This window comes from Lolium perenne, chromosome 3 (assembly GCF_019359855.2).
Source record: "Lolium perenne isolate Kyuss_39 chromosome 3, Kyuss_2.0, whole genome shotgun sequence".
Lineage (NCBI taxonomy): Eukaryota > Viridiplantae > Streptophyta > Magnoliopsida > Poales > Poaceae > Lolium > Lolium perenne.
The window spans coordinates 190,501,641-190,522,839 of NC_067246.2; the positions used below are offsets into that span (position 1 = coordinate 190,501,641).

Genomic DNA, 21,199 nt, shown 5'->3' on the forward strand with positions numbered 1-21,199 from the left:
TGTGGGATCGAGAAGAGGATCACCATCGCAGGGACGAAGCTTAACATTAAGCTCCATAGGAGTCTCAACAGTGCGCTCATCCACAAGAGCAGCACGAGTAAGGAGATCGTGAATATACTTTTCCTGGGAGATATAAAAACCATCAGAAGTGGAGGAAATCTCAATCCCAAGAAAATAGCGAAGAGGACCAAGATCGGTCATAAGAAACTGATCGCGAAGACGAGCCTTGACAAAGGCAATATACTCAGGATCATCACCAGTAATGATCATATCATCAACATAGAGAAGGAGAAGAGTGCGTCCACGAGGAGAAGTGTGAACAAATAGCGCTGGATCATGAAAACTAGGAGAGAAACCAGCAGCAGTCACCACAGAGGCAAAGCGCTCAAACCAGGCACGAGGGGCCTGTTTCAGGCCATAAAGAGAACGTCGAAGACGACAAACCATCCCATCGGGAACAGAATACCCAGGAGGAGGTTGCATGTAAACCTCCTCACTCAACTCGCCATTAAGAAAAGCGTTCTGAACATCAAGCTGAGAGACAGACCAGCGTCGAACAGAAGCAACAGCAAGAAGAGTACGCACGGTGGTCATATGAGCCACAGGAGCAAAAGTCTCATCATAATCACGGCCGTGCTCCTGCTGAAAGCCACGTGCCACAAGACGCGCTTTATAGCGCTCAAGAGATCCATCAGAGCGGGTCTTAATTTTATAGACCCACTTACACGTGATAGGACGAACACCAGGAGGAGGAGAAACAAGATCCCAGGTGCCAGTGCGCTCAAGCGCAGCGATCTCCTCAGCCATGGCAAGCTGCCATTCAGGATGGCACTTAGCATCCCGATAAGAAGTCGGCTCGGAGACGACAGAGAGACCGTACTGACTGGGAGAGAAACGGTTAGGAGCACGACGCTGAGGTGGAGAACTAGGAGAATCATCAGAAGAAGACAACTCATCGGAAGAGGAGGGAGAAGGATCATCAGGCGAAGAGTCCGGAACTGTAGAACGCCGAGAATAGTGGAAGGGAAAAGGAGACAAGGGAGAAGGAGGACCAGTGGAATCAGAAGAAGAAGAGGAAGGAGAACTAGGAGGCGACGATGGCACCGGAGTCGGAGGGGGCGCATCAGGAGGAGAAACAGGAGGGACAGAGGGTGGTGCATCAGGAAGGAGAAGAAAAGAGAGATCATCCACCGGGTATGTACCAGAGGTGGGACGAGGATAGAAAGGACGCGTCTCATCAAACGTGACGTCACGAGAGATGCGCATCCGACGACCAACGGGGTCCCAACAGCGATAGCCCTTATGCTCATCACTGTATCCGAGAAAAACACACTCAACCGTATCGACGATCAGTTTGGTGCGTTCGCGAGGAGGGAGAAGAACATAGCAAACGCAACCAAATAAACGAAGAGTCGAGTAGTCTGGCAAGCTGCCAGAGAGACGCTCGAGAGGAATGCCACCTTGAAGAGCAGCAGAAGGCTGAATGTTAATAAGATAAGTGGACGTAGAGATAGCGTCCGCCCAGAAATGCGGCGGAAGAGAGGAAGCAATCATCATAGCACGGGTAGTCTCAAGAATATGACGATGCTTACGCTCGGCGACACCATTTTGAGCATGAGCGCCGGGACACGAGAACTGGGCAAGCGTGCCCTGCTCAGCAAGGACACCACGCAGGTGCTGGGAGATATACTCTCCTGCAGAGTCAGCACGAAACACACGAATGGGAGTGGAATACTGAGTACGAACCATGGCCACAAAGCGCTGATAAATAGAAAGCACCTCACTGCGAGAGCGCATAAAAAACAACCAGGTGTACCGGGAAAAGTCATCAATAAACAAAATATAGTATCGATGGCCCCCTTTGGAAGCAAAGGGAGCCGGACCCCAAACATCAGAATGAACTAAATCAAAAGGTCGCTGAGATACAGACGCACTGGTAGGATAGGGAAGCTGAATCTGTTTGCCTAACCTACAACCCTGACACGAATGTAAAGACACATCTCCTGAGACAGACCCCAGAAGACCACGACGAACTAATGACGATAAACGGGAGCCACAAAGGTGACCCAGCCGATGATGCCACTGCTGAAAAGAACCAAGGATGTGAAGCAAAGAATCGGCAGGAGAGTCGCAGATGAAGTGTCGGCGGAAGGAACGCGAAGCCAGTCTAACTCCCAGAGGCCCGGGGACTCAAGGCTGCGAGGGCCAGCTCCAACCAGGGCCTGTGTACGGCGGTCCTGAACAGCACAAGAATCAGCGTCAAGAATGACGCGACAACCAGAATCAGTAAGCTGACTAGCAGAAAACAGGTTCATCTTAAGGCTAGGAACATGAGAAACATCAGGAACAGAGAAAGATGAAGTAGAAAGGGTGCCTCGACTGGAAACAGGAAGAGAGGAACCATCAGCCGTGATAACACGGACAGGAGAAAGAAGAGAGCGAAGAGCGGAAAGGATAGAAGACGCAGAAGTCATATGAAAAGAAGCTCCAGAATCCAGATACCACGGGGATGACGTACCTGACTGTGTAGAAGGTGGTGGTCGCGCGGTGCCAGAAGAGCGGACACGTAAACCAGCATGCCGTCGAAGAAGAGCCCGTAGCAGCGAGCAGACCACGAAGACCACGGATAATGTCCCGATCGGGACAGCGCAACAAGAGACGAGCTCGAAGAACCAGCCTCGCCGACGAGCAAGCTTATCAAGGTACTGCGACGTAAGCCGGGGTCCCTCCTCCAGCAGCCAGAGACGTCGTGGCCAGCCTTGCCACAGAAGGCGCAGGGAGGACGAGGACCACGAGGCTGCTGAGACTGACTCTGGCCCTGGACCGGCGGAGGAGAGAGTAACGGCGGTGCTGGAGACCGCAACGAAGGGGACGGCACAGGAGAACCACGAGCAGACGGCACAGGAGGACCACGAGCAGCAAGTGCAGAGGGAACCGCAAGAAGACCAGCACCACGAAGACGAGTCTCCTCTGCGCGCAGCTCAGCGAGTACCTCAGAGAGCGGAACACGACCACGGGCAAGCAGCTGGGCACGACGCGGCTCAAACTCCGTGCGGAGCCGCGACAAGAACTCAAAAACGCGCTGAAACTCCAGATCCGCGCGCGCGCACGGTCGAGCAGAGGACGGGTGCCACACACGGTGTACGAAGAGAATCAAGCCGACGCCAAATAGCAGCACTCGAGTATAGAACTCGTCAATAGTAGAATCACCTGCTGAAGATCATGCTCTGACGAACCACAGACAGATAAAGAGCATCCCCGGACGGGCCGATAGCGCCGACGAAGAAAAGCCCATCGAGCAAGAAGGCTGGGAAGACTCATGAACTCGGCAAAGCATACCGAGGCAGTAACACCGGAAGTGAGAACAGCAAAGAAGACGAGCATCATCATCGATCCACTGAGTGTAGTCAGTCAGATCCAGCCGGTAGGTCGCAACAGCAGTAGAATACTCCTCAACCTTCCGGTCATAATCAGCCAGAGCAGTATCAGCGGCACTCTTGGCTGCATCCTTGTCCTCCTGAGAAGCATCGGGGGCAAGGGAAACGGGCGTCGGTGCAGTAGGCGCCGTAGGAGCAACGGGGCGCGACGGACAAGGGACCTCGCCAGAAAGCACACCCCAAAGACGAAGACCGCGCATGTGGACGCGCATAAAGGCAGCGAAATCAGGATAATTCGCGCCATCAAAAGTCACCGGGCAGCGAGGAATCGCAACATAACCCGACGAGGAAGACATAGCTCTGTCGTTTTTTTTTTTTTTTTTTTTTGCTTTTTTTTTTTTTTTTTTTTACTAACTGACGGAGCCGAGCCGAGCCGAGCCGAGCCGAAGCTCAGATCGAGCCGATCAGGAGCCGAGCCGAAGGAGCCGAGCCGAGCCGAGCCGATCAGGAGATCAGATCGATCTCCAAATCGATCGGGAGCAGAAGCTCATACGGGCGGCCTGGAGGACGAGCAGCCTCGGCGGCCCGGGAGGCGGACGGACGGCCGGGCGGCCTGGAGGCGGACGGGCGGCCTCGGAGGGCGGGCGGCCGAGCGGCCGGCGAGCAGCCGGCGGGCGGCCGGAGCAGCCGGCCGGCGAGCGTGGCGCGGAAGCGGGCGGCCGACGGGGAGGCGGCCGGGAACGGCGAGAACAGCCGGCGGGAGGCCAGGAAACAGCGGACGGCGGCTCGGAGGCGGCGGCCTGGGAGGGCGGGCGGCCGGAGCTGGTGAAGGAGAGGCGGCGGCGGCGACCGGGCGCGGCGGCGAGATGCCAAGGCGGGCGGCGGCGGCGGCTGCGATGCGAAAAAAGAAGCCTTACGGCTCTGATACCATGATAGGAGAATAATCTGTGTTGTATTACTGGGGGCCAAAAGGCCACAATATATAGTACAATGTACAGGTGCAATATGCAAAAGGGCCCCTAACATATGGGCAAAATATAATACACACATATCTACTCTAACACAGCGAAGGTGATCAAGAAAGATTGTGATGCATCAAGAAGTTTCGAGGTAAACATACTTTGTTGTGTTGTGCAACATGTAGCTGGGAGAAAAGAATGAAAAATTGTTACTAACGATCTACTGTACTTTTCCTGCAGATGAAAGCAGTTGGCTACTTCAAAAGGAAGAAGCTAATTTGGCATCCCCTAATTACTGCATACACTCCTGTACTAGATGAGGTATAAAACGTAGATGTGGCTTTCAACTGAAATGTTCTATCCATGGTTGTGTGTAGATTATTGTAGCATTGTACACATATTGAATTAAGATTTTGTACTATGTAGCTTTTAGTAAATATCAATGGGTTTTGGCATAGCAAACTGTGATTAGTTTGGCCTTGCAATGCTAGCTTCCTTTGTGCGGTTAAAATTACTTCCTGTTCTGGTTCAATATATTTCACTTCATCTATGATGCGGGTTACTATTTACTAGCTAATAAGTTGTGAACAATGGAGTTAGTTGTGTTTGTTACTATCATCTGTGACTTGTGGCATGGGAGGGTTACTTCAGTAATTTAATTTTTGAAACAGAGACTATCTCATGCATATATGGTTGTTGCTCTGACGTTTGGTTATGTAGAAATGAAGTAAACGACTAAACGAGGTAGCTAAAAAGCATACGAGGTAACCAAACGAGATAGTGTACATAAGAAGATAGCATGCTCTACAGAATTTGACAAGTTTCTTATGGGGAGAAAACAAGACAGAAAAGATGACATCTTTTGGTTTCAGATATATTTGTTACTCAAATATGTGTGGCATAGCTGTCTTAATTATCACCATTTTAATGTCTAATGATTACTTACTTAAGGGCATTTTTAAAACTGAGACTACCTCTGATTCTACCATCTTTTTCATTGTCTAAATGAATCTTTCAGAAGGTTCAGTTTTGTGTTTCCCTTTGTAACAGACACATAGGAGCACACTGAACTGAGAACAGAGCAATAGCAATTGGCAGAGTTTCCTGTGGTCAGAGTAGTCAAACAGCGCTGGATTGGAAGAAGGTGATCTGCTCGAGAATGGTACTAGCATTTGCTGCTAATTTTTTCCTTTTAGCAATCATCGGTACTCTCAGACATAGCCACCCTGGCAATCATGTAGAGGCATTTGAGGTGTTTGAAAGGTAGGGTGGTTTTAAATGGTAGATTATTTATTTCATTTGTCATTTCTACACAGTGGTTAACAAGCGTGAGAAAAGATATGCTTTGTTTGGATCTTCCAGAATAGGCATAAATCTAGCGCACCTCTTTTTTCTAAGAACAGGTACCGTCTCTGATTTTTATGCTACTGTTTTTCTGCTGTTAAGTATTGATACTTTCATTATTGCCTCATGTAAAATCAAGTTATATGTAGCCTTTTACTTAATTGCAGGATTTAGTGAATGTAAGATGTAAATTTCTAGAACTAGGATTGGGCAATGCATATTCAAGCTCGAAACTTCTACCTTGCCAGATTTTTGCAGTATATCTATCTTTTTGATTTTTATATGCATCTAGGAGATCATACTAATTCTGAAACCACAATCACATTTATGTAGGTTTAGTGTCCTTGAGCTCATGTTTCTGTCCTAATCCTCGCCTCTCTTATGTTATAACCACAATATTTTAGCACAATATCTGATTACTTTTATTTGCTTCAGGAAACAAACTCGTGCTGGTTTCTAGACCGGATATTGTACTAAAGTAGCCGAGCAAGTAGCATGGCAAGGGAGTCTTTGAGCATGGCACTGTTATCGTCAGCGGCTATGTGCCTTGCTGCATTCAGATCTATTGCCTTTAGCGCCTATCAGCATGTTCCCTTGAGCCCCAGGTCTAAGGATTGTTTATGGTGGTACCTATATGATAAATAAGCCAGAGTGTCAGGTAGTTCTTATCCCTTATGTGATAATCATGCATGCCAGTGTATGGTGTTACATCAGACGCTGAAACTGCTAAATGCAAGAAGGTTGTTTGTCATCCCTCTTTACTTGCCCAACAGGTAAATACCGCTGTTTCCAATTGATTTTATACTTCCTTTTGCACATGTTTGTACCGAATTAGCTGAATATTTTTGTGTCCATCTGAACTTTTTTGTTTCATCTGGTATATATAATTTTCATTGTCTGATTATTCTTTTGCTACATAGTACTATGCCCACATTGATATTTACTCTGTTTGTGATCAGGTAAGGAAGATTGGAAAGTTGCATTTTCAACTGCCATTATGAAGCCTTGTGATAAGACAAGGCATCGTTCCTGTCCCGGTCTTTGCTCCTTCTTTTTTGATAGGATTTGAAGCTTCCTCTAGCTAAATCGATTCATGCTGGTCTTTTTCTGTTACATATGGCACTGTGAGTGATCGAATGTTGTGGTCTTTTTGTCTGCATCCAAATATAGCAGCACAATATACATGTAAGTAATGTAATTGGCCATGTTGCCAAGAAATCGGAACTACCGTATTTTTTGTTATCTCGAATCATGTGATCCTTCTTAGATGTGCTAGCAAATCCTAAAAGATTTCAGTGAGGTTACTGCAACTTTTGATGCATTAGATAAATCAAATGAGACAAAGTGCCACCAAATTAAGGATGCATGTATGTAAATATGCAGGCAGTTCAAAGCAGACACATAGCAGCATGTTTCACTAGCTATCAACATTCATTGGAAAATATAAATTACTCCAGTTTGTATTTGACATATATACCGAAGAATCTATATATTTTAATAGATATGGCATGATGATGTATGGTGATCTTGGTATATGCAAGTATGATAAGTACCACTTGGTGTGGCCTGTGCGCATTTGTTCTTTGATTCTTGGTGAGGATGATGGTGTATTCTTATTGAAGGAAATTATACTATTTCAGTTGTACTTATTGTATGTGTTGATGGCACCAAAAAAAGTATATTTATACACATTTATTTTTCTTTGCTATGAACAAATGGTTGGATGCAGCAAATGTTGCTCCTGTATTGTACATGTGTTAGACAGTTGCTTGGAAATTTTTATTGTCTTTTAAAAGAATTGTTTATAAAAGCTTAAGAGCTCTCAAAGACATACTGAATTCTTGGAAAACTATACAGACATCAGCCAAGTAAAACTTATGTTTTATTTTCTTTGAAAAAGATCGCCTATGCAGCAGCTCTCAAAGACCTAATGGATTCTTGGACAACTAAACAACCGTCAGCAGCATAAACATACGGTTACAGTACTGTCTTGCATTTGCCTGTGCGCCGGGGCGCACCGGGTCATCTAGTTCCTATAAAATGGAAGGCATACCAATGGATTCCATGGGAATTTAGTGGCCTCTAAATCCTTTGATCCAATTATCCAAAGGCCTTCCATAAAAAGTTACTCCCTCCGGTCGGATTTAATCGACGCGGAGGGAGGCATAGACACGCATATACTTAGCTGGTTGGTGCGTCAATTATTAAAGACCAGAGGTAGTAGAATCCTCCAAAATTCTTATGAATTTCCGCCAATCCAAAGAAGCCCCTTAGTGTTGTGGAGGCCCAGTTCAATCTGAAGACGGCTAAGCTCCTCGTCGTGAGGCCGGGAAAACTCGATTGGCTAGGCTCGCCCATGGAGTCCGGCGGCGGCGCGCGCGTCCGCCGGCAGCTCCAGGCCGTGGGTCGTGTCGCCGCGTACGTCGGCGGCGGCTTCCTCGTCCTTTCCGCAGCGTCCACGGCCGCCGTCCGCTCCCTCCGCTTCCTCTCTGATGCCAACCAGGTAACAACCCCCTAGGCCCCAACCCATCCAAATCCCAAAGCACCTTGTTCTGACTAATCTGTGCCGTTACCAGCGGAAATTCGCGACGCCTTGCGGTTCATGCGAGGGGAAGGGAACCTACGCGTGCAGGCTCTGCAGGGGCAGCTCCACGGTGGAGTGGTCTCCGCTCTTCGACCCGGTGTTCATCAACCCGTGCCTCTGCCCTACTTGTGATGGGACCAGGTTGGCCTTCTTCTTCTACAAAACCTTTCCTGCTCTTGGTTGCTGCTGGATCTACTGCAATCGTGTCTTGCCGTTGATGTTCCTTACTTGATGTGTTTATTTTCAGAGTACAGCGCTGCTTGAACTGCCTGGGGAAATGCTATGCATGAAGGAAGCTATGTGTAGCAAATGCCATTTCTTACCGATGGGCTTTACTGTTCGAGGAACCTTACCTGGTGAGCACTTCGCATGGTCCTTTTAAGTTGTTGATAAAGTTAAGGTCTGTAACTGTTGGCACCGAGCCGTTGTATTTTAGTGCTGTGATGTAATTGATTGATGAATAATTGCATGGTTTGTGTCTTGTAGTGAATTGTTTTCTGTTTTAATCCAAAATTGAATACCAAGATGTCAACTGAAGTGACTTATTTTCTTTAACCTCTATTTTTAGGTAAAAAGGTATAGAATTGAACTTTTCTCAATGTGTGCAGAGCACGCATCTCAGTTAGATCTCGCTTTAATATTTGTCAGGTGATTTTCTTCAGTATCAACTTAAATTACAACCTGATTATATACATGTTATCAATAAAGAAAAATACCGCACTCCAATGATGTAAAATTGTAAGTGGTGACTTCAATAGTTGGTTAGAAAATGAATTTCCTCCTTTGGTTATTTCGGGACCCATGGTCCGTATCCTGTGGGTTGTGGCTGTGAGGGCACATGTGACCATTCTCTCTCCGTCTGAAATTCTGAATCGAGATTTCATCTGGTTGATGACATTAAACGGTAGTGCACTGATGGCTGGCAATTTCCCATTCTTTGAATTTTAGAACTTCTATGTGGTGGAGCCAATCTTGCATGTTAAGTCTTACTCTGATGTGAATCAGATGGTGACATGATGAAGGAGAGTAAAGCAGGCTGCAGTTTGTCAACAACCGCTGATAGTCTGTGCAGTATTGGCTGTGGTATAGTTGCTCTTCAAACAAAATTACCAGTGAAATATAAGCATAAAACATTTTGGATGAAGCATGCAGAACAGCGTACAGTTGTTTAAAGCATATCATACTCTTTTAGGAAATAAACATCTGTTAATATGCTGCCATATTACTGTACTTTCATCTGATATCTGTTTGTGCCATATTTCCATCATAATCATGAGAAGAGCTGCAACAACCTATGTATGACTGCCAATAGGATGACCTCTTACAGTTTTAATATATGTTTTTTTGTCTGTGTGATGCAACTGTCTAGGTTTGTATTGAGCATTGTTGACTCATGTTTCTCTTCATGCCTGATGTCCGTTGGCATTGTTCCACTCTTCTTTCTGAATATGCAAAAGATGAATCGTGTGAAGGGCAACTGTGGTGTGCACCCTGACATAATTTACAATTATTTGCATTATTCAATCTTGAAAACCAATTGCTTGCTCTTGCATTGTGACCACCTTGCCCTACATTTTGTGTGACATCATTAAGTTGTCCTGAAAGGCTCAACTGTATGCAATGTATTCTGCACGTAACCTAATGTTCACTGGATACCGGTACATACATACATACAGGTATTCCCCGTCAGCTACCTGCCAAAATGCGTGTACATTTCAGTATCTTCTCCAAAGTGTGATGTTGTCAATTAAAAAAGAACTCTGTTGTTTAAATATGCAAAAGCCTGATCTCAACTGGAGAGGCAGCAGTTACAAATACCTCCTCTGCTTCTTTATCATCTACTTGCTCCGTCTAAGGCAGGAACGTTGCCACTAGCCCACTACTAACCATGTTGCTAACACCTGTGAATGCTATTGTCAGTTTGTTATATTTCTCTGCCGTCAATGGATCCTCCAAGTGCTCCGTTGCGGCTAGAGCAAAATGTTCATACATGCTAATCTTCATGCCTGACATCTGAATTGCATTGTTTACACCTTATTTCCGGAGCTGCAAAACTATGAGCTGCATCCCTTTGTTTGCATAAAAGCCATAAAAAGGACACGTAACACAGTTGTGAACACCCATTTCTAATTCACAAAGTTTCCCCATTACCCAGTCTGAACAGAGTTTAGTCAAGCATGTCACTATGAATTTGTATAATGCAATTAGGTAGTCAACCTGACCAAATGGTTTTGCCCATGTTCGCTATGTTAAATATGCACACCTCATCTGAACGGAAAAGGCGTCACGTGTGATTCGCGGTTGCAGGAAGTTCCTCCTCTCTTGTTTATCACCTACTTGCCCTGTGAAGCTTATAATATTGGCAGCAGGTTCGTGGCAGAATCTGGTAGGAGCATTGTTATTGATAGGTAAGAGCATCGTCCCCAAAGGGATTTGGGGCGCCGGACAGAAAATGCGTTCCAGCCGCGTCCCCCAAAGCCCTTTTTTGTCCGGCGCGCCCCTATACGGTGTCCGGCGCCCAGAGCCCGTCCCCGTCCCACAGGGGACGCTCCGGGGACGCCGGACACAACGAAAAGCGAGGCGGGGAGTGGCGGGGCCGACCCGTCAGCGGCACAATTAATTTAAACCTAACCGTCGCCTACCTCGCGACGGAAGTTATTGGCGCGCAGCGACGGTGCAGTTCCCGCAGAGGGCGCAGCGACGCGTCCCGTCGCGCCTAGCTCTGCGTGCCGGCGTTAATGAGCGCCACCGCTCCTCCGCCTCCCTCCGGCCTATAAAAAGGGGCGCCTCTCATCGTCCCTCTCACACACAAACCCTAGCGCCTCTCTCCCAAACCCTAGCCGCCACCATCTCTCAACAAGACTCGACGCTATGTCTGGTAGAGGCGGAGGCCGACCTCGCGGCCGCGGCCGTGGTCGTGGTCGTGGTCGTGGCCGCGGCATAGCTGAACGCTCGCCGTCGCCTCCCACGCCGTCGTCTTCATCGTCGGAGATGGACGTGGAGCCGGACGTCCTGTTCGAGTTCGTCCACGTCCTCAAGGGCGACCCGCGCGGCATCCAGAGGCTGCCGGACTCCTTCGCCGAGTACGTCGGCGGCGTACGCCCGCGCACGATGCATCTGCGGGAGCATTCGTGCGGCTACTGCCGGTGGATCGTCAAGGCGATCTACGACGCGCGCGGCAAGATGTACCTCAACATCGGCTGGGAGAAGTTCGCGCGCCACCACAGCCTCGAAGCCGGCTTCATCCTCGTGTTCTCCTACTTCGGCAACAGGGACATGAGCGTCAAGGTCTTCGACGAGAGGCGCTGCCTCCGGGACTACCACGTCGACAGGGACTCCCACGACGACAGCACCGACGAGGAGGACGACTGAATGAGTGTTGTTTCTTCGCAGCGAATACGTGCACGGAGGTTTCTGCCTGTTCGCCTCATCGGTAGAACCAACAAGGGCACCATCCTCCCGCTGGATTTTCCAGTTTAGGTGACTGGGTGTGCCCTCGAGTGTTCTTTCTTAGCAGCGAACACACGAAACCTTCGATGCACGGCCTAGTTAGGTTTAGTTTCTTTGCAATATTTTATATTTGTGTCCACCATGGTTCAAACTATGTATTAGTTTGTGGAAAACCATGTTCCAAACTATGTCTTCGTGTAAACCACGTTCCCAATAAATGTTTGGGGACGGCGTTTGGGGGACGCGGCTGGGGAGCGACGTCCCCCAAACGCGGCACGAACGAAACACGTCCCCCAAACGCTCGATCCGGCGCGGTTTGGGGAACGGTTTGGGGGACGCGACTGGAGATGCTCTAAGGTTAGCTCTTGATAGAAATAGCAGCAGGGGACAAGTGCTCCTGCCTCATCTAGGGGCCGAAGCTCCTGTCGCCCCAAGGGAGAAAGGGACTGGGAAGTCTGACTGTCTAGGCCTCTCACCATCAAGTTCACAAAGCAAGAGATGATAACCCAAGGATGGGAATAAGTTCTGTGATCCCAAGTCGTATCTTTATTCAGCTGCTCCTTTCATGGCGTCACGTCGCCTGCCCTATCTTTAGCTAGTGGTGCTGGTTTTATCGCTTTGATTAATTTTCAGGGGTGCCTTTCAGGAGGCATATTTGCATCTTTCTAACCTGGATGGTGCTCTTGGATACGGAACAAAACGTCTACACTCAACATGGATCCACGAGATGAAGATCGGCGCCGCTTGGTCTCGACACTGAAAGGAGAAAAGTGAGAATTGGCTGATGCGAGAAGTGATTGAAGCTCCGTTTGTGGCTTTATATAGCGGGGTGAAAACCTGTTCCATGAGTGAAGCTCCGTTTGGCATCGTGATGGCTTATGATACTACACATTTAGGCTGGTTTATTATATGCCTAGAGTCCTCCGTCAAAGATAAATCAAATACTTTCGCTTAACAGTTATTTTGGAATGGGGGAGTACCTCTCATCGTTTTCCAAAATAAAACCGCACCTGGCAGCTTTTGCAACGCGTATGCATATAAGCAACCTTGTTTGACTGAACTGTCGCTATGGACAAACACATGGCCAAAGATTAGCAATCACAATAAGCCAATAAGCATGATAATATGATATAGTCCCTGGGAAGCACTACATCTGATGTTTTAATGCATATTCTTCTTGACCGGAACAAATTCGACAAACCAGGAGATTGCGATGTCGGGTACTTCTCATGTTACATGACAACTTTGGCTCTCTCTGTTGTCAAAAGTCCAACCCGATCTTTTGTTTAGTGGTTTATGATTCATCTAGAGATGTTGATTTCTTTTCTCGTTGAAAAATAGTCGAGGACACGCTAATCTTCGGCCCTAGGTGGGCATTGGGTAACCCGCGTAACCTTGTTACGCAAATGTCAGCAATAAGCAGGACAGTCCAAAAGACAACACCGTTTGTTCCATGACACTTTCCATCAGCTGCAATGCCATACCTGTTGGCTATATTCGTGTGGAAACTTCAGTCTTATCACACGTTCCCACGCGAAAGATTTGGTGTGGTTTCTGAGTTCTGACCATCATTTTTTTGGCCGTGTTGCTGTTCCTTTCACGAAAAGCTGCTGAATTTACACATGATTGCTAGGATCTGCCGTGCCTCTTAGTGCACATCTTCTTCTCGTGTTATCTGACTGACGGAGACGGTGGTCCTTGGACACAGGCCCGCAACTTTCACGTATTGGTGCTATGCGATTCGTAACACGGAAACATGTTGTCAAATACTACGTCACGGTAGATTTCATGGCAACTTTTTTCGAAGAAGTTCACCGATCAATTGATAAACATCCACGGTAGTACAATGAAAAGTCATAAAAAGGCATAAACAGGTTCTTAGACCATCTAGCGAAGACTACGGACGTTTGCACGATCTGAAGTCATGTCCCCATTCTCGCCCCTCCATCACCGAAACCAGCTTATTGTAGTAGATTTTTTTTGAGGAATTTGTAGTAAAGCTTGTTGTTGTAGATAGATAAAATTAAAATTGTCGTGCTAAGACTCCAAAGTACCATCACATCAGAGCAGCAACCATCCCTAAAGATGACACCTGTATATTGGAATAGCTAGACTTGAAACCACACCAACGAACACGAAAATCGATTGGATCCCAAGAGATCCGCATGACACACAGCTCCACGCGCCCTCACGCACCACCGGAGCGAGAATTGGGCAGCAAGGACCTTATTCTGACTTAAAGATGCAACCGTCGCCTTATTATCATCTCGAAAAACAGATTGAAAAACTCTGTAACGAAAAATAGAAACCCTCCTGCTACCCAGGGTTCGTTGTCCGCCACACGTTCAAGGCCCCAAGGCCACCGTAGACGGAGCAGATCGACGGCATGTCGCTAGTGAGAGGGATGGAACCCTAGATCTCCTAATAACCTCTCTCTCCTCGGAGCCTCACTTGTCAGTTCATGTTTCATGGAACCTAGAGCTACATGTAGTGTACTCATCATAGAGTCTTAGGGCGCGTTTGGTATGCTGCACCTAGATTTCGGCCCGGCATGCAGAACCAATGTGGGCAGTGCTAGGCAAAAACACGCGTTGGGCCATATTGTGCAGCTTGTTTGGTTACTTGCATGCGATCTTTTTTTGCATAAAGAGAGATACGTTGCCTGCATGTCCTACTCATAAGATGTGCGACCAATGTTTAGTTGCCCGCAACGAAAATATATTGGTAACCTCTTACATTGGAGTGGTGAGGTTAGCCAAAAATCCTACCAATACAACAGTTCATCATCATAAGCAAGTTATTGATGCACCACGAGATTTAGCACCAAAACAAACAGTTCATCATCATAACCTAGCTAGTGATGCACCACGAGTTAACCAAGAACAACTCGCGATGCATCGGTGGTTCGTCATTTGAGGGGTTAACATATACCACCTCCGAGCATATTACGGACTTGGCCATCAATTTTCATCAAGTCCTAGCTAGTGGAAGGGATATCTCACTGTCTTCAAAAATATACAACTAGTTCTTCAAAAGGTCATCAGTAGCATCACACAACAAAGCACTAGAGTATGAATGTAGTAGCACTAAAGGTCCTCAGCCAGGCCATCCTATCAAGTTATGTCATGGCAGCGTAACTTGCACCCTCGGTCGTGTTATCAGCAAGGTGGTCCATATAGACCGGATCATTAAGCAGGGATTGGACATAATCTTTGAAGACAAACTGAGGCATGAAGATGAGCTTCATCTGATCATAGTTTACACCGGCTTGATGAGAAGGTCATGCTTCCTTGGGTATTTCTGAGATCGAGAAAATTGTGTTAGTCAAAAGCCTCATGAACTAGTGAAACAAGAAAACAATAGTAAATGTTCTAACGATGAGGAGTTCCTTCAAGTTTTTATTCTCCATCATCAAGACCATGGTCTCCTCACACCAGCACAAGTCATCCAAATATTTCATATTGCACAACAACAACCACCTCCTCTTTCAATTCCTCATCCTCAGATGGTTATAAACCTGACTTGGGGTTAATGCCTTCCCATTAAAATCAAGAACATCATTGCATACACGAGGTTATAAGCGCATTTCTTTGAAGCCGTTTCATACCTAGTCCCTTTTCTGACGAACTCACAAAGTCTATTCATGACGAATAGGGACATAGTAGACTCCCAGTGCATTGGAACGGTGTGCTGGTACATGGCTTGAATCGGGACTACATTCTCAAGCTGCAAATTTAGAGTAGTGGGAGCCCACATATCGGGAGACCTATCGAACAATAATTGAGAACACACTAAGCATGATTCCCTACAAACAATGATCACCATGTATCTCACTACGCATGAAGCCATAGAAAAAATCACTACCAAAGATCTAGCAACATCTATGAGATGCTTATAAACCTAGCAACATCTACCACACATTTACGGACCTAGCAACATGTACAACAAAATTACAAGTCTACCAACATCTGCAAACAAGGTTAGAGGTTTCTTACACCCGCTTCGGCATGAAAAATATAGAGGTTAGGGACGAGGAAGTTGTCGGCAGACCCACCGTCGCCGTGCTAGAGGGAGAAGTCGGTATTCCCACCTTCATCGGGGATGCGGGAGAAGCCGACTGGACAACTGTGTTTCCGTGCTTGAGGGTGATGCCGGCAGACCCACCATCGTTGGGGACGAGGGAGAAGCCAGTAGTAAAACCGTAGCCGTGCTTGAGGGTGGCGCCAGTAGGCCCACTATCGACGTGCTTGTTGTTGAAGACTGACTCGTCATCGCCATGGATCTGCTGGTGAAAGAGCTCAAAGGGGAGGGGGAGGGGAATGATGGATTTGAATTGGGGGTGGGTGTGGGGGTAGATCACCTCATCTAAATAGGGAGCGGGTTAGGCAGGCGGCGACGGAATTTCTCCCGCCGCATTTTCAGTGTTGCCCGCGAGCTCCCTCGGTTTACATAGCTGCATGAGCTCCTATGCAACATTCCTAGTTCTCGGATAGCTCTGAGAAAACGGCCAATTCAAGCATTGTCCCCGGGCATGGTTGTGGGGTGTTTTGAGCTTAGTGCCCATACAGCTAAGCAGAGCATGCGGGTATCTAGACATAATGTTTTCTTCTCCCCCGGGAACGCCCGGACCTCCCGCAGCCTACCAAACATGCTCTTAGCTACATTGTTCGGTCCACCCCTTCATATAGTGATCATCTTACACGAAATATTAAACCACACATGGTGATTGATTGTGTAGGATAACGTTGCATAGAAAACAAAAAATTTCCTACCGCGAACACGCAATCCAAGCCAAGATGCAATCTAGAAGACGGTAGCAACGAGGGGGTATCGAGTCTCACCCTTGAAGAGATTCCAAAGCCTACAAGAGGAGGCTCTTGTTGCTGCGGTAGACGTTCACTTGCCGCTTGCAAAAGCGCGTAGAAGATCTTGATCACGATCGGTTCCGGCGCCACGAACGGGCAGCACCTCCGTACTCGGTCACACGTTCGGTTGTTGATGAAGACGACGTCCACCTCCCGTTCCAGCGGGCAGCGGAAGTAGTAGCTCCTCTTGAATCCGACAGCACAACGGCGTGGTGTCGGTGGTGGTGGAGAAGTCCGGCGGAGCTTCGCTAAAGCTACGCGGGAGTTATGGAGGAGAGGGGGCGGCTAGGGTTTGGGAGGGGGTGGCCGGCCACTTCAATGGGGCGGCCAGCTTGTGGTCTTGGGGTGGCCGGCCCCCTCCCTTGGCCCCTCATTATATAGGTGGATCCCCAAGTGTTGGTGTCCAAGTCTTCGAATAAGACCCGAACCAAAAACCTTCCATATGAGGGGGAAACCTAGCCAAGCTAGGATTCCCACCAAAGGTGGGAGTTCCACCTCCCATATGGGGGGGTGGCCGGCCCCCTAAGGGGGAGTCCACTTGGGACTCCTCCCCCACTAGGGTTGGCCGGCCATGGAGGTGGAGTCCCATGTGGACTCCACCTTCCTTGGTGGTTTCTTTCGGACTTTTCTAGAACCTTCTAGAACCTTCCATAGAACCTTCCGCGACATTTTAATTCACATAAAATGACATCCTATATATGAATCTTATTCTCCGGACCATTCTGGAACTCCTCGTGATGTCCGGGATCTCATCCGGGACTCCGAACAAATATTCAAACTCCATTCCATATTCAAGTACTACCATTTCAACATCCAACTTTAAGTGTGTCACCCTACGGTTCGTGAACTATGCGGACATGGTTGAGTACTCACTCCGACCAATAACCAATAGCGGGATCTGGAGATCCATAATGGCTCCCACATATTCAACGATGACTTTAGTGATCGAATGAACCATTCACATACAATACCAATTCCCTTTGTCTCGCGATATTTTACTTGTCCGAGGTTTGATCTTCGGTATCACTCTATACCTTGTTCAACCTCGTCTCCTGACAAGTACTCTTTACTCGTACCGTGGTATGTGGTCTCTTATGAACTCATTCATATGCTTGCAAGACATTAGACGACATTCCACCGAGAGGGCCCAGAGTATATCTATCCGTCATCGGGATGGACAAATCCCACTGTTGATCCATATGCCTCAACTCATACTTTCTGGATACTTAATCCCACCTTTATAGCCACCCATTTACACAGTGGTGTTTGGTGTAATCAAAGTACCTTTCCGGTATAAGTGATTTACATGATCTCATGGTCATAAGGACTAGGTAACTATGTATCGAAAGCTTATAGCAAATAACTTAATGACGAGATCTTATGCTACGCTTAATTGGGTGTGTCCATTACATCATTCATACAATGACATAACCTTGTTATTAATAACATCCAATGTTCATGATTATGAAACTAATCATCCATTAATCAACAAGCTAGTTTAAGAGGCATACTAGGGACTTCTTGTTTGTCTACATATCACACATGTACTAATGTTTCGGTTAATACAATTATAGCATGATATATAAATATTTATCATAAACATAAAGATATAAATAATAACCACATTATTATTGCCTCTAGGGCATATCTCCTTCAGTCTCCCACTTGCACTAGAGTCAATAATCTAGATTACATTGTAATATACCTAACACCCATGGCATTCTGGTGTTGGTCATGCTTTGCCCTAGGGAGAGCTTTAGTCAACGGATCTGCTACATTCAGATTAGTGTGTACTTTGCAAATCTTTACTTCTCCATCTTCGATGTACTCGCGAATCGAGTGGTAACGCAGCTTGATATGCTTCAGCCTCTTGTGTGACCTTGGCTCTTGTGCATTGGCGATGGCACCCATGTTATCACAAGAAATGATTAATGGGTCCAATGCACTAGGAACCACACCGAGCTCTACAATGAACCTCTTCATCCATACCGCTTCGATGAAGCCTCCGAAGCCGCTATGTACTGCGATTACGTTGAAGACTTCGCCACCGTGCACCGCTTCGAGCTTGCCCAGCTATCTGCAGCACCATTCAATATAAACACGTACCCAGATTGTGACTTAGAGTCATCAGGATCAGTGTTCCAACTTGCATCGGTGTAACCACTTACAACGAGCTCTTGGTCACCTCCATAACAAAGAAACATATCCTTAGTTCTTTTCAAGTACTTTAGGATATTCTTGACCGCTGTCCAGTGTTCCATTCCTGGATCACTTTGATATCTCGCTAGTCAAACTAACAAAGCATGTGCTATATCCGGTCTAGTACATAGCATGGCATACATGATAGATCCTCTCGCCGAGGCATAGGGGATTGTACTCATCCTTTCTCTTTCTTCTGCCGTAGCCGGTCCTTGAGTCTTACTCAAGACTTTGCCTGGTAACATAGGTAAGAACCCTTTCTTACTTTCGTCCATTCTAAACTTCTTTAGAATCTTGTCCAGATATGTACTCTGTGATAGCCCTATTAGGCGTCTTGATCTATCTCTATAGATCTTGATGCCTAATATATATGATGCTTCACCAAGGTCTTTCATTGAAAAACTATTATTCAAATAACCTTTAACACTGCTTAATAGTTCTATATCATTCCCGATCAACAATATGTCATCTACATATAATATCAGGAATGCTACAGAGCTCCCACTCACTTTCTTGTAAATACAGGCCTCTCCATGACACTGTATAAACCCGAAGTCTTTGATCACCTTATCAAAGCGTCGGTTCCAACTTCTCGATGCTTGCTTCAGTCCATAGATTGAACGCTGAAGTTTGCATACTTTGTCAGCATTTTTAGAATCGACAAAACCTTTGGGTTGTACCATATACAACTCTTCCTCAATGTCTCCATTAAGGAACGCCGTTTTGACATCCATCTGCCAAATCACATAATCGAAAAATGCAGCTATTGCTAACAAAATCCTCACAGATTTTAGCTTTGCTACAGGTGAGAAAGTCTCATCGTAGTCAACTCCTTGAATTTGTCGAAAACCCTTTGCGACAAGTCGAGCTTTATAGACAGTAATATTACCATCAGCATCTGTTTTTCTCTTGAAGATCCATTTATTCTCGACAGCCTTTCGGCTATCAGGTAAGTCTACCAAAGTCCATACTTTGTTATCATACATGGATCCCATTTTGGATTTCATGGCTTCTTGCCATTTGTTGGAATCTGGGCTCATCATCGCTTCTTCATACGTCGCAGGGTCCTCATCATTGTTATCCACAATCATGACATTTAGACAAGGATCATACCAATCAGGAGTGGCACGTTCCCTTGTCGATCTGCGAGGTTCAGTAGTTTCCTCGTTCGAAGTTTCATGATCATTATCATTAGCTTCCTCTGTTGCCGGTGTAGGCGGTACAGGTACAACTTCCGGTACTGCGCTACTCTGATCAACGAGTATAGATTCATTAATCTCATCGAGTTCTACTTTTCTTCCAGTCACTTCTTTAGTGAGAAATTCTTTCTCAATAAAGGTTCCGTTCTTAGCAACAAAGATTTTGCCTTCGGATCTGTGATAGAAAGTGTACCCTATAGTTTCCTTAGGGTATCCTATGAAGACGCATTTCTCCGCTTTGGGTTCTAGCTTGTCCGGTTGTAACTTCTTTACATAGGCTTCGCAACCCCAAACTTTCAGAACGACTGACTTAGGTTTCTTATTAAACCATAATTCATACGGTGTCGTTTCTACGGATTTTGATGGTGCTCTATTTAAAGTGAATGCGGCTGTCTCTAATGCATAACTCCAAAATGATAACGGCAAATCAGTAAGAGACATCATAGAACGAACCATATCAAAGAGAGTTCGATTACGACGTTCGGACACACCGTTACGTTGAGGTGTTCCCGGCGGTGTCAATTGTGAAAGTATTCCGCATTTCTTTAAATGCATGCCAAACTCATAACTCAGATATTCACCTCCACGATCAGATCGGAGAAATTTAATCTTCTTGTTACGTTGATTTTCTACTTCACTTTGAAATTCCTTAAACTTCTCGAAAGTTTCGGATTTATGTTTCATGAAATAGATATACCCATATCTACTCAGATCATCTGTGAAGGTTAGAACATAACGATAACCACCGCGCGATGCTACGCTCATTGGTCCACATACATCGGTATGTATGATTTCCAATAAGTCAGTAGCTCGCTCCATCATACCAGAAAATGGAGTCTTTGTCATTTTTCCCATTAGACATGCTTCGCATCTATCAAGTGACTCAAAGTCAAGTGATTCAAGTAATCCATCAGTATGGAGTTTCTTCATGCGTTTCACTCCAATATGACCAAGGCAGCGATTACCACATATAAGTAGAATTATCATTCAATTTAATTCGCTTAGCATCAATGTTATGTATATGCGTATCACTACTATCGAGATCTAACAGAAATAAGCCATTCTTTTGTGGTGCTCGACCATAAAAGATATTATTCATAAAAATAGAACAACCATTATTCTTAGACTTGAATGAATAACCGTTTTGCATTAAACAAGATCCAGATATAATGTTCATGCTCAACGCAGGTACATAATAGCAATTATTTAGGCTTAAAACTAA

General features: G+C 46.3%; 1 protein-coding gene and 1 long non-coding RNA gene across 2 annotated transcripts; both read left to right on the forward strand.

Moving 5' to 3' along the window:
• Positions 1-4,440: 4,440 nt before the first annotated feature.
• Positions 4,441-7,255, forward strand: LOC127342916 (uncharacterized). The gene is made up of 6 exons (XR_007876960.1): positions 4,441-4,487; positions 4,577-4,657; positions 5,387-5,498; positions 5,653-5,739; positions 6,116-6,453; positions 6,640-7,255. It is a non-coding gene; the product is annotated as an uncharacterized lncRNA (long non-coding RNA).
• A 523-nt stretch (positions 7,256-7,778) lies between these two features.
• LOC127342917 (uncharacterized) lies at positions 7,779-8,819 on the forward strand. Its single transcript, XM_051368937.2, has 3 exons — positions 7,779-8,183; positions 8,257-8,405; positions 8,512-8,819. The coding sequence occupies exons 1-3, from the start codon at positions 8,037-8,039 to the stop codon at positions 8,552-8,554; spliced, it is 339 nt and encodes a 112-aa protein (XP_051224897.1). The 5' UTR covers positions 7,779-8,036; the 3' UTR covers positions 8,555-8,819.
• Positions 8,820-21,199: the final 12,380 nt, after the last annotated feature.